The 13,879-nt window shown below is 43.1% G+C and overlaps 1 protein-coding gene across 1 annotated transcript in view; it reads left to right on the top strand.

Annotated features, from left to right (window-relative positions):
- Window positions 1-13,879, top strand: part of ITGA9 (integrin subunit alpha 9) — a 232,582-nt gene that overhangs the window by 109,715 nt on the left and 108,988 nt on the right. The window contains exon 16 of the mRNA XM_063325548.1: window positions 10,852-11,007. Within this exon, the coding sequence (XP_063181618.1) occupies window positions 10,852-11,007 (156 nt within the window). The remainder of the gene's footprint in view (window positions 1-10,851; window positions 11,008-13,879) is intronic.

Genomic DNA, 13,879 nt, shown 5'->3' with positions numbered 1-13,879 from the left:
AATGTGGTAACTCCAGCGGAAAAGACAAGTATATGATAGGGTTACATATGTGCAGGGAGAGCCTGGATTTAATTATTGTCTCAATTCCGTGTATAATTCCCTGCTGAAATATATTTTCAGAAAGAAAGTAAAATAAATAAATGTTTGAATTGTTACCCCTCTTCTTCCTTCTTGGGTTCTCCTTGCTCACCTAAATTCAGGTCTTCATTTCACAAATACCCGTCAGCTCCTAGACTTTCTAATTGTTTGTATTTCTGTACTGTCAGTATTGCAGATGGCCAGTCATGTGTTCTCAGGATTGGTTGTGTCCGGCCTGGTACCAGGAAAAAGCTGGGCATCAAAGTGGTATTTTCTTCAGAGAAAAATAACGTGATTTTAGATAGCTGAGGAATTTTCTTTATTTTTCATATTTAAAAAAAAAACAGTGAAAGAAAATGAACTATAAAAGAGAGAAAGGGAATGGGGAAACAAAAACAGAACTGAAAACATTAGGTCCAATGAAGACCCACCATTTCATAGAATCATAAAATTGCTTAGTTTGGAAAAGACCTTTAAGATCATCAAGTCCAACTGTTAACGTAGCACTGCCAAGTCCACCAATAAACCACGTCCTTAAGTGCCACATCTACAGGTCTTTGAAATACCTCTGGGGATGGTGACTCAACCGCTTCCCTGGGCAGCCTGTTCCAATGCTTGACAACCCTTTCAGTGAAGAAATTTTTCCAAATATCCATCCTAAACCTTCCCTGGCGCAACTGAGGCCATTTCCTCTTGTCCTATTGCTTGTTAATTAGGAGAAGAGACTGCCCCCTGTCATGCTACAGCCTACTTTCAAGTAGTCGTAGAGAGCAATAATGTCTCCCCTCAGCCTCCTTTTCTCTAGGCTAACCACCTCCAGTTCCCTCACTTGCTTCTTGTAAGACTTGTTCTCTAGACCCTTCACCAGCTTCATTGCCCTATACATTTCAAATGTACAGATAGGATGTGAAACTATATTGTCATAATGCATTTTAGTACTGAGTTGGAAAATCAATGTCTGAGCTTGCTAATGCATTATATTGGATTTGGGTGGCATGTAGTGACTTACTGATTACCATGAAAGGATTATCAGTAATATACTGTTGCTAAGCCTTTGTAACCTTTGACACAGAGTATTTATGCTATTGATCGCAAGCGTTCCCATGCCAACATCAGTAATACCTTTATCACGCCCCAGCTGATAGCGGGAAGCCAGATGTGCAGGGATGGTGAGCACTTGTTTAAACTCAGAATGTGACTGCACCCAGCTGGGGTTTGGACTTGCAGCTCTTCCCTTGCTATCTCAGGGTGTCTTCTCAATGCAAACAGGCTCCTGGGCGCCTGGTGTTTATTTAGCACCACATTCCTCCAGGATTTGCTTTTTTGTCTCCCACAACATCTTTCCCTTATCAGTATTTTTGAAGAGAGGTTGGTGACCTGATGGAAACAGTTTTGTGCTGGAGTAACACATTGTGCTGGAGTAACGGGTTTGGGAAGAGGACAAAGAAAGCACTCCCATTCTTTCAAGGGCTAACCCTAAATAACACTTGAGGGTGCGACACCCTGCAAGTCCTTTGCTCTTTTTTTCCTTGCTCTAAACTTTAGGATTCTTCAGAAGCCTTGTAATGTTTGAAGTTTAACAACAAAGACTATTTGCCTACTTGTTGAATTGTAGCTGTCACAAGATCTTAAAAGAAAACAGAAGCATGTATTATTGGACCATCAGGCCTCTGATTGCCTTCATATGCTATTAATTTGACAAAAAATTCACCAATAATTTGTAAATGAGCTTTTACCAACCAAGTAAACTTCTAGTTCAGCGTCTTCTGTGGAAAAGAGTTTGCAGTTGGGTTTTTTCCCCCCCTTTAACTAAAGTAACATCTAAAAATACATATATATATATAAAATTCAGCTTGTGTGTGTGATGGAAACTAGATCTTTTCAAAATGATTTTGGCATGGCCATGTTTTCTCTGCCTTTGCAGTGGGGCGATACCAATGCTAAAATTGAACCAATGTGAAATAAATTATTACAAATCCTAGAATATCGTTATCAAAGTAAACGCAGGACAGAAGGCGGCTCTTGTGAGGACAGAGGTGGTTATTCTTTTGCACAAGATTAGTAGAAGGTTGAAAATATTAACTTGCACTGGGGATTCACACCAAGGGATCTAAACTTAGACTCAATAAGTGTTGCAAGGAACAGGGCAAGGAAGTTAAGTTGCTCCTTACTCATTTTCAGGTGTAAGAATGAGATGTAAACGTTCATTCATCTGAAATGAATGAAAATCTATCTTCCAGTTTAAAACCAATTTGTCTAATTGATATTTTCATTGAATTGCATGGCACTTAAGCCTTGCATCATGAATGACTCACAGTTCGGAGAGGGAGGCTGAGATAATAGAAGGTGGTAATTAATATTAAAGTCAAGCATTGACATCTTATTGATTCATAAGCCATAATATATATTTATTAAGGCCTACAGCTGATACTTTCATTTGATAAATTGTGGAACTAGTGGCCTTTGGGTCTGAAAGCTGGTGGATGTTTGAGTCATTTTTGATGTCACTGAACAGGGGACTGTTTATCTCTTGGCATTGAGTTGAGGATTTATGTGATAGTGACCTGCAAGCTGATTGAAGTGTTATACTGGATTAGCATGACATGGCTTTATACATTTTACAGCATTAGCATGTTATCTATTAAATCTGGATTGTCAAATTTATTTTGTGTGTTTTAAGACTGTAAAAATTCCTATAGTCTATTATTAGTGCTTGTTTAAAACTTGAAATAAATATGTTTAGACTAAAAGTTTCAAGTAGAGTGTTTTAAAAGCCAGGTTCTTGCATTCATTCTTAGTCATCAAACTAAACAGAGCTTGATTCTAAGTACTGAAAAGCTGTACTGAATTCAGTAAAAGCTCTGGAATCTATGCATGGGTTGATGTCCGCAGGATCAAGTCAAAGGGAGCAGAAAAAGGGCCTGACATATCAGAGAACTTTCCCACAGAGAAAGAGGAAAGAAGTTCCAGAAGGTCATGAACAAAGATGAAAGCAAGGGGCAACCACAGAAATCACCCTGATGGTTACGTGTATTTCCTCACTTGGTGCTGTTAAAAATTACCTCATATTCATTGCTTTAAAGGACCACGTTTCATCCTCTATTCCTGCAGGACTCCTGCTGTAGATTGTGGGGATTATTTACATCTCAATTTATTTCTCAGCCCATTGGCCATAATTAAAAATGGAATTTGGCACTCTCCAGAGCCCCTGCTGGAGACTTTCACCTTGTAGAAGAAAGGGAATTAGATGTGATGATTTATTGGGCTCATGTACAGTCCCCTGACTGTACTGTGGCACTGAGCCAAAAGCAAGTTGAAATGATATTCAGTCCTCTCTGGCAACCATTTGCACCATGAGCAGAGTAAATCCTATCCCTTGACTAAAACCTTGTCTTGTTCCGTCCAAATTTGCCCAAATTCCTGATGTGTGTGGGCTCTTGGTAGCACAAAGTTAAGGTTGGAGAAGGCAGTGGCTGCCTGCCAAGGCAGTGTGCCTTTAGGATGTTGGAATCTGTGCCTGTGTTTGTGTAGTCATGATGAGCCTTAGGCTGTGCCTATGAAAAGCACAGAAAATTATTTCTTACAGTCATCACACTCCATCTTTGAGAGGGAATTGGAAATGATGTTCAGAATCACAGCTCTGACGTTTGATTATTGCTCTGTGACTACTTTTTGGATTTTTAGGACCTTTTGGCACTAAAGCTAAACAGAAATGCAGTCATAAATCTGGCAGAGGCTTTGCTTGCTTTCTTTCTTCTCCCCTGCTAAGCCAGAAAACAAAAATGAAGAAACACGTGGCCATGCCTGGCTTCTACCACAGCATTTAAAAAATGCATATTTCTTTGAGGTGATTGTTCTGGGAGAAGAGATGGCAAGCCTGCTCTTTGTTAGGGCGAGGTTTCAGGTCCATGGTGTCTTTTGAAACATCTCAAAGTGCTTTATTGCTTTCTTAGATGCTCTTAAAAGTGTGTTCCTTTTGGACTCAGAGTTCTTTGTCTTTGCTAGGTAATAGGGAGGGATCATCCTGTAATACCCTTGATAAAAATCCAGCTTGTTCATACCAAAACACCTTTTTCTTCAACTCATTGTCACGCAACGTGCCTTGCAGGAAAAGACAAAAGATCCTTACAAAGGGACACAGATGGCTAGGACCTTTTCCATTGCGGGAAGAGACACTGATGGAAGGTTAATTTACTAGGACTGAAGTGTATTAATTTCTGCAAAAGCCCTATTGCAAAATTTCTTATGTCCAGAATGAAATCTGGTCTGAAAGAGCGAGAGGGGAAAAAACCCACCACTGCTTGTAAGAAGAAGAAAACTACCTGAGATAGCTGATGGCTTGTGGGAAACCCAGCTTCAGGCCAAGTTAATTCAGACATAATGAAAACTTGCAGCAGTTTAGCAACATCCAGTCTGTACAGACTGTGTATTTATTGCTATTACTCACTGACCCCTTGTTACGCAGTTGTTTCTGTTGATAACGTGAACTCCTTGGATATTACACTCGTTTTAATGTCCTCCAGAGGTTTTTTCCGTTAATGAAGCTGTGCTGTGCGTGTGCTATGATTTTCAGGGATGCTTTTTCATGATGCAGAAGTGTCTTTAACCTTGCGACACTTCCTCAGCATAGCAGCGTCATGACAAAAAAAGATGAATACATGTAAAAGCTGCTTGTGGAAATTATTTCCTTTGGCAAATCCACTTCATTAGGGCCTTGTAACTGATAGGAAAAGCAACACATACAGTTTCCTTGACTTGGATTTTTCAGTCTGCCCTGAACCTGATTGTCATTGCATCTTTTGACTTCCTTTTAGAAAGCAGGAATACTTAAAAGCAAAGCAATCAGTGTTATCAGTATATGATTCAGCCACTGGAGGTGGTGTGTTTGGATAGACTGAAAGAGAAAGAAACTGGGTGTATTTTGAACCTAAAATAGTAATTTTCCAGATTGCGTTTGAGCAAACATTCATTATTCTCTTTACATGCTCACATCCCAGACAGTCTGTGGTGTACCTGCAAGGCAGAACTGTCTTGTCTCTGTCTCACTGAGGACAAATCCCACAGACTGTCACCTTCATGTTTATAGGATTGTGAGCAGAAGGGACTGAACATGTGGCAAAATTAATAACTGGGTAGCATTCATACTTTCATCCTTAATTAAAGACAAGTGGGTATGTGAAATATATTTCCCCAGGGCTGTGGTGAGGGAATATCCACACATGTAATTAATCTAGCTGCTGGAAGTCACAATTTCACCACTAAAATGAAGCAGAAAGAGACACCAGCCAACAATATGGGCACACTCCAACATTCATTGAAGTCAATGGGAAACTTGTCTTTTTACTTCAAAGGGCATTGGACTGAAACCTGCAAGAGCATATTAAAACACTTAGAAGTCATTAAGCACTTATTATTGTAATACTGCAGTAAAAGAGGTAAAAATACTATAGGTGGATTTTAATTTAACCCACTCCCTACGCTTTTAATTGTTCCGTGTTTACACGGTTGGTTGCATATAGTTGGATTAGGTGGCAATTTGCCTGGTGATTTGTCGTGTTTCTCTGTTGCTGCATAGTATGCATTTTTTTATTGTCTTGTTTCTGTGTACATGTGTGCTGATATAATCCTCACAGAAGTTACTATACATGATTCCCTGTGAGAGCAAAGCTAGTAGCTTCTGTGAGTTGTAGTATTGTTATTTAGTAATCTTGGTATGGTAGAACTCACACACCCCAAGGGTGGGACTGTAGAAGGGGCTGAAGATGTAAGCGTGTCTTCCCCCGAGGGTATTAGCAGCGTCCCAGAGGGTGCGTGATCCTGTTTATGGGATGGGGAGGGGATCACAGGTCTGCCTGCTGCCATCACCACTGCCACTGTGTCTGCTGTCGATCTGTGTCCGTTACTGAGAAAGCACAAACTGCTGCAAGCAACGCACAGTCTAAAATTCACGGTGGCAACTGGAGGCATCAGGGTGCAGAAGGATAAATGTCATCCAACCTGGTTTCTTCTGTTATTCACTTGGCTAACCAATGATTTGGGGATTTGGTTAGCCACTAATCTTTGTCTGATTTCAGAGATCTGTGGTCAGTCGATGTATTAGAGAGAGCAAGTGGTTGCCTTGAAACAGATCAAACGGTGCTCAGAAGAACAGTTACTGCCGAGACTTCCCACATCTGGAAGATGCAGTTTAAATTGCATTGCATCTCAATTACTTGTTGTGATTGGTAGGCTGTGTTCAGAGAAGCCCGCTAACTGATGCAAGGCAAAGTTGAGGGCTGGCCCATTTGAAGACTTGTGCTTACTTATGGTATTTATTTATAGGCTCAGTTTCATCTGTGATGAATTCACGCCAAGTTTTTACATAGCTAAAATTTAAGAGGAATGTTTGCCTATGAAAAAGTAGGGAATCTGCTATCTCTGTTTTCTGCTAAATTGGATTTTGGAAGTCAAGACTGAGCACAATGAGCATTTTGTCCTCGCACAGCAAACTTGCTTTAGGTATTGCGTGTTGGGACAAATGGTGTCAGCTTTCTGGCTTCGGCTCCAACAACAAGAAAAGGCAATCAATAATAAGGGTTCATCCCATCAGATGGATAATGTGGCACCATTTAATTAGAATCATAGTACCATTTAGGTTGGAAAAGACCTTTAAGATCATCAGGTCACACCATTAATGTAGCACTGCCAAGTCCACCGCTAACACAAGTCCATAAGTTCCACATTTACAGGTCTTTTAAATACCTCCAGGGATGTTGACTCAACTACTTCCCTGGGCAGCCTGTTCCAATCTCTTTACTCTCTCTCAACTTAAGGCCATTACCCCGTGTCCTATCAGAACACTCCCTGATAAAGAGTCCCTCCCCATCTTTCCTGCAGGCCCCCTTTAGGTACTGGAAAGCTGCTATAAGGTCTCCCCGGAGCCTTCTCTTCTTCAGGCTGAACAACCCCAACTCTCTCAGCCTGTCCTCATAGCATAGGTGCTGCAGCCCTCTGATCATCTTCGTGGCCTCCGCTGGACCCACTCCAACAGGTCTATGTCCTTCCTGTGGTGAGGACTCCAGAGCTGGATGCAGTACTCCAGGTGGGGCCACACCAGAGCAGAGTAGAGGGGCAGAATCACCTCCCTTGATCTGCTGGCCACAGTTCTTTTAATGCAGCCCAGGATGCAGTTGGCTCTCTGGGCTGCAAACGCGCATTGCTGGCTCATGTTGAGCTTCTCGTCCACCAGCACCCCCAAGTCCTTTTCCTCAAGGCTGCTCTCAAGCCATTCTCCGCCTAACCTGTATTTGTGCCTGGGACTGCCATGACCCAGGTGCAGGACCTTGCACTTGGCCTGGTTGAATTTCATGAGGTTTGTACAGGCTCACCTCTCAAGCCTGTCAAGGACCCTCTGGATGGCATCCCTTCCCTCCAGCGTGTCGACGGTGCCATGCAGCTTGGTGTCGTCAGCAAACTTGCTGAGGGTACACTTGATCTCACTGTCCATGTCACCAACAAAGGTGTTAAACAGCACCAGTCCTAGTACTGACCCCTGAGGAATGCCACTCATCACCGGTTTCCATGTGGACATTGAGCCATTGACTGCAACCCTTTGAGTGCGGCCATCTAGCCAGTTCCTTATCCACCGAGTGGTCCATCTATCAAATCCATGCTTTTCCAACTTAGAGACCAGGATGTCGTGTGGGACAGTGTCAAATGCCTTGCATAAGTCCAGGTAGATGACGTCAGTTGCTCTCCCCTTATCTACAAATGCTGTGGCAACATCATAAAAGGCCACCAAATTTGTCAGGCACGATTTCCCTTTGTTGAAGCCATGTTGGCTGTCACAAATCACCTCCTTATTTTTCATGTGTCTTAGCAGGGTTTCCAGGAGGATCTGCTCCATGATCTTGCCAGGCACAGAGGTGAGACTGACCAGCCTCTAGTTCCCTGGGTCATCCTTTTTTCCCTTTTTGAAAATGGGGATTACGTTTCCCCTTTTACAATCAGTGGGAACTTCACCAGACTGCCACGACTTTTCAAATATAATGGAAAGTGGCTTGGCAACTTCATCTGACAGCTCCCTCAGGACCTGTGGATGGATTTCATCCGGTCCCATGGACTTATGCACCTTCAGGTTCCTCAGACGGTTCCGAACCTGATCTTCTCCTACAGTGGGCGGTTCTTCATTCTCACAGACCCTGCCTTTGCATCCTGCAAGTTGGGTGGTGAGGTTGGAGCCTTTGCTGGTGAAGACTGAGGCAAAAAAGTCATTCAGCACCTCAGTCTTCTCCATATCCTGGGTGACCAGGTCTCCTGTCTCCTTCCTGAGAGGGCCCACATCTTCCCTAGTCTTGCCTTTACCCCTGACGTACTTACAGAAGTTTTTCTTGTTATCCTTGATGCCCCTAGCCAGATTTAATTCTATCTGGGCTTTAGCTTGCCTTATCTGGTTCCTGGTCGCTCGGACAGTTTCTCTGTATTCCACCCAGTCAACTCATCCTTGCTTCCACCCTCTGTAGGCCTCCTTTTTGCTCTTGAGCTTGTCCAGGAGCTGTTTGTTAATCCACGCAGGCCTCCTGTCACTTTTGCTTGACTTCTTCATTCTTGGGATACACCGCTCCTGAGCTTGGAGGAGGTGATCCTTGAATACTAACCAGCTCTCTTGGGCCCCTCTTCCCTCCAGTACTTTTTCCCATGTTACCCTGCCAAGCAGGTCCCTCCAGAGGCCAAAGTCTGCTCTCTTGAAGTCCAGGGTAGCGAGCTTGCTGTGTGCTCTTCTCGCTGCCTGAAGGATCTTGAATGCAACCATTTCATGATCACTGCAGCCAAGGCTACCCTTAAGCTTGACACTCGCCACCAGGCCCTCCTTGTTGGTAAGGACAAGGTCCAGCGTGGTTCCTCTCCTTGTTGGCTCCTCTACCATTTGAAGAAGAAAGTTGTCATTGACACATTCCAAGAACTTCCTGGATTTCTTGTGCCCCGCTGTGTTGTCCTTCCAATAGATATTGGGGTGGTTGAAGTCCCCCATGATGACCAGAGTCTGTGAATGCAATGCCGCTCCTATCTGTCTGTGGAGGGCCTCATCCGCTCTGTTGTCCTGGTCAGGTGGCCTGTAGCAGACCCCTACCATAATGTCCCCTGCCACTGTGTTCCCTTTAATTTTGACCCATAAGGTCTCCGTTGGGTCTTCATCAATGCCCAGGTGGAGATCCATGCACTCCAGCTGTTCATTGACATAGAGGGCAACACCTCTTCCTCATCTTTCCAGCCTGTCCTTCCCGAAGAGTCGGTATCCGTCCATTGCAACGCTCCAATCATAAGAGCCATCCCACCACGTCTCTGTGATGCCAATAAGATCGTAGCCCTGGAGGTGTGCACACATCTCCAACTCTTCTTGCTTATTTCCCATGCTGCATGCATTTGCATAAAGGCATTTCAGCTGGGCGCCCAATGAAGCTGTCTCACTGGCTGGAGTGTTTCTTTTTCCTTCATGCTGCTCTTCAGGTGGTCTTCCTCTGGGGTGTTTTATCTGTGACTCCCCGGTTCCTATCTCCTCAGGGGCCCCTGCCTCATCCCCATAAGACTTCGAGTGTGCTGCAGCATACCCAGCACATTTCGGAGCAACAGGTTGAGTGCCTTCACTAGAGAGCCACCCCTCTAACCTTGAAGCATCATCCCTTGGCTTGTCATGAGTAAGCCGGGTAGCATCCCCCTCCCCCAACAAGCCTAGTTTAAAGCCCGGTCAATGAGCCCTGCTAGCTCTTGAGCAAACACCCTCTTCCCCCTTTCAGAAAGATGAGCCCCATCCAACGCCAACAAGCCTGGTGCCATGTGGGTCATCCCGTTGTCAAAAAACCCAAAACTGTGGCGGTGACACCAGCCACGGAGCCACGTGTTCATAGATTGCACGTGTCTGTTTCTTACAGTGTCCCTGCCTGTAACTGGGAGAACAGAAGAAAGGCCCCTCTTGTACTGAGGGGCCCAAAACTGAACACGCTATTTAAGGTGGGGCCTCACCAGTGCTGAGTACAGTGGGATGATAACTTCCCTAGTCCTGCTGGCCACACTGTTTCTGATACAGGCCAGGATGCTGTTGGCCTTCTTGGCCCCATGGTCACGCTGCTGGCTCATATTGACCCTGCGTTGTAATTCATCTGGTATGAAGCCTAGAAACTGAAAAACTTTTATATACTGAAAGTTTTACTGTGCTGACAGTGCAGGGAGCTGATAGTTTTGCTTTCAGAACCATGCTGGAAGATGGCTTTTCTTGACCCCTGCATGTCTGTGGCCATGTTTCATCGCCAAATTGGTATCTTTAGCCATTCGTTCATTTCATTGATACAGCAAGATGGAGTTTTCTTTTAATGAATGGAGCACACTGGAGGTGACCTCAATCAAAAACCAGGATTTAGAAACCCTAGAGATGAAGATTTACTCTTTGATTCCATGTTGTGCAGGACTAATGAATACACATCTTGATTTATTTTATTTTACAAGTAAATGTCTTGATTTTATTGAAAAAATAGTTGGTTTATACACGTGGTGGATATGCTAGTGATTCAATACGACCGCAAGTGGATCCCAAAAGAATAATTAATTTTTGTTGACCTTTTTTTAATTTTGTGACTTATTTTGGTATAATGTTCTTATTTCTGTTTGGCACAGGAGTAGAGAAGCCTGCTTCCTGTCTGCAGTATTGAATACAAAAATTAATCAGTTATTGTATATTTGTTTTATATAAAAATTCACTTGCCTGTATGCATAGGTAAAAATCTCTGTTGTCTTTTACAGAAAAGAGTCAAAGACGTCATATCTCCAATTGTATTTGAAGCTGCATACAGCCTTGGGGAACACGTCATAGAAAGAAGAAAGGAGGACAAGGACCTACCAGCTCTCAAGCCGATTCTCCGCTGGAAGAAAGGACAGAAGATAGCACAAAGGAATCAGGTCAGGTTTGGACTATGTTATTTCCCTAAATGGTCTGTGGCTCTGTCTGATCCTGAACTGACAGCAGAACTGGGCGTAAAAAGTGATTGCCAAGATCTGGGTCATTTGTGCAGTCCCTACTGTTGCTGATGTCGGTGCTCCTCCATGACATAGTAAAGACAAGGTTGGGCAGCACAAGGTGAGGTCACTTGCTTGTTTCAAGTGCTTGGTTGTGCTGTGAAGAAGGGGACTGAATAAGGGAAAGGATAAGAAAGTTCCTGCTCCTTCTGGTTCTTGCCTTTTGGTAGGAGATTCTTGTGAAAGGCTTGGCCTTGGCTTTCCTTCCAGGCTTCGTTAGCACTGGAGGAGCAGTTCTGGCTCTAGGAGAGGACACAGGCACTTGCCCCTCTCTGTGAGGGAATAACAGTGGACAGATAAAGAAAATTTTTCCTGGCCCGCTGTTCTCTTTTCTTGAGGGTTCCTCACATCCTGCTATGTGGCAGGGGAAACCCACTCCTGCTGTTATTGCAGGACATGCTGTGGTAAAATCATAGAATCATGTATCAAATATGAATCAAATGGGATGGCTTTGTTTCAGAGAAGGGTAAGTGTAGGTGCAGCCAGATATTTACTAGGATCCTATTTTTCTCCCCTGCAATGCAGAAAACTCTTTTGTCTTTAATTTCGGCGAGTAAGAGAATTCCCTTAATTTTGAAACACTTGTCATTTAGAGAGTAGAAATCGTTCCCTCCCCCAGCCCCAAATTGTTCCCTAATGAAACAATGTGTATGTGATTATGCCGCCTTTCTTGTTTGTCTGTCTTGACCTCACTTCTATCTTTGGAAAATGTTGGCCAATTTTCTTTGGTTTTGAGGGGAGTGATTGAGACAGGGCCTATGAAGGTATTAAACGCCTTCAGGGTTTGTGAAAGCAGGCAGTCATGTCAAGGAGAGAGATCCCACTAGTGACCTTTTGAAAGACTCTAGTTTGAGCACAGTCCTTGTAGGTGCAGCACAGTCTGGCAGGGAAGGAGCCTGCAGGACAATTCAGACTCCCACTGTGTCGGCATTAGTGCATCCAACGGTAAAGCTTGAGACTCCACAGGGAAAACAGACTTCTGTGGCTTGCAAAACTTCTTGTGTGTCAGAATTGCAGGATAATTTAGTCTGGAAGGACCTTTGTAGATGCAGTTCTTTGCTCAAAGCAGAGCCAACTTAAAAGTTAGATCAAGTTGCTCAGGGCTGCATGCAGTCAAGTCTGTTTTCCAAAGCATGCTTACAGAGTTATGAGCTGGCGTTGTGCATGAATAGGAAACTTTTTAAAAGAAACTGTGAAAAGTCTGTCTGGAGTCTGAGGCTTTTAGCAGTGGATTGTTAGATCTGGTTTTTAACCCTGCAAAGTTCATATCTATTAAGTGATGTTTGCATCATCATCTGTAACATTACTTTCTGATGTTGCTCATAAGGTTACGTTATTGTGCTGAAATTCCTGGTCCCTGAATGCTCCTCAAAAGTTAACTAAAATGCTTACAGAGATATGCTTTGTCATACCCCCAAGTGTTTTGAAATGTATTTGGCTATAATCCTTGTACTTAGAGAAGTGAGTATTTCTTCAAGTATGGTTTATTTTTATAAATGTGTGAATAAAAGATGTGTCTAAGAATTACTTATTTTTATGAAGAGGGCTGTTAAATATCTGAATGCTGTATTGTTGTAAACATTATAATGGGAATTTGTAGAGAACTTTGGAACTTGAGCAGTGTGCTGAAAACCTGAGTGTTACATGAACAAAACTGCTTGGATGCTTTACTACTGGGCTTAGACTCAAAAGATCCCTTGCCCTGCAGGGATAATCTCAGATCAATATTAAAATACCTAAATGCTGAGATTATAGAGAAGAAACAAAAATATGTTGGGAATTTCCCTGACTTGTTTTCTTGTGTAATTTGGATGACAGGGAGCCAGTTTAACAATCCGTTTCCATTTGCTTTCCAGATGTTGTTCACTTAGCTTAGTAAGAAAAGGATTTTGACATGGGGTGTGCCTGCAAGTGTACTTTCAGCTAAGGAAGTGGGCAGAGCTTCAGAGTTAGTGTGGAAGTCATGGTGGCATAGCCCTGACAGAGTAGCCTCGAGGCATGGTGGTGGGGTCCTCAAAGACCAATTTCATGGGAAAATCGTGGCGTAGCATTCTCTTTCAGGATTCTTGTCATCTCACAAGTAGAAATGGTTTTTAAAGGCCAAAAGGGATAGTGGGAACCAAAGTATATGTAATAAAGGATTTACATCTTCAAAGAACTTGATGACTCTGGAGGGGCCTTACATTTTGGAAGTCCAATTCAAGACAGATTTAGTGGGCTTTTTTTTCCGAAAATACAGCATGGGTGAGGGCAGGTGGACAAGCTTAGTATTAGTGCTAGTACTGAAGTCTTTAAATACAGCCAGTGGTGTGTGGTTTTCTAAAGTGCTAGATCCTATTAATTCAGTAAGAATTGTCATTTTGAAATTGGAAATGTTGCATCTGTTGTTTTGAGGCACCATTGAGATAGTGTTAGAGGTTGATACTTTGCTAAAAAGCACAGGTGTCTAGTTTTTATGAAGGAATGCAGGAGAAGAAACCAAAGTAGTGAACAGCTGAAGAAGGGAGAGGGAGTCATGACAGGGCAGGAAAGAGAGAGACGTCCGTCTTTCAAGATCTTTCTGCTAGACCTACTTGAAAAGCCACACATATTGCATACATGTAGACTTTATAGTCATCTAGATGTGATTTTGTTTAAACTAAAGTGACGTTAAAGCTGAAGTGATCACTTTCACTAGGACTTCAGTTTGTTTTTCATGAACCAGATGTTCCCTGAATGCACGCATGACTTCCCAACAAGAGTGTACAGCCCTATG

This window comes from Chroicocephalus ridibundus, chromosome 2, assembly GCF_963924245.1.
Source record: "Chroicocephalus ridibundus chromosome 2, bChrRid1.1, whole genome shotgun sequence".
NCBI lineage: Eukaryota > Metazoa > Chordata > Aves > Charadriiformes > Laridae > Chroicocephalus > Chroicocephalus ridibundus.
Note: the sequence above shows the minus strand (reverse complement) of the source record. Positions and strands in the feature narration are given on the sequence as shown.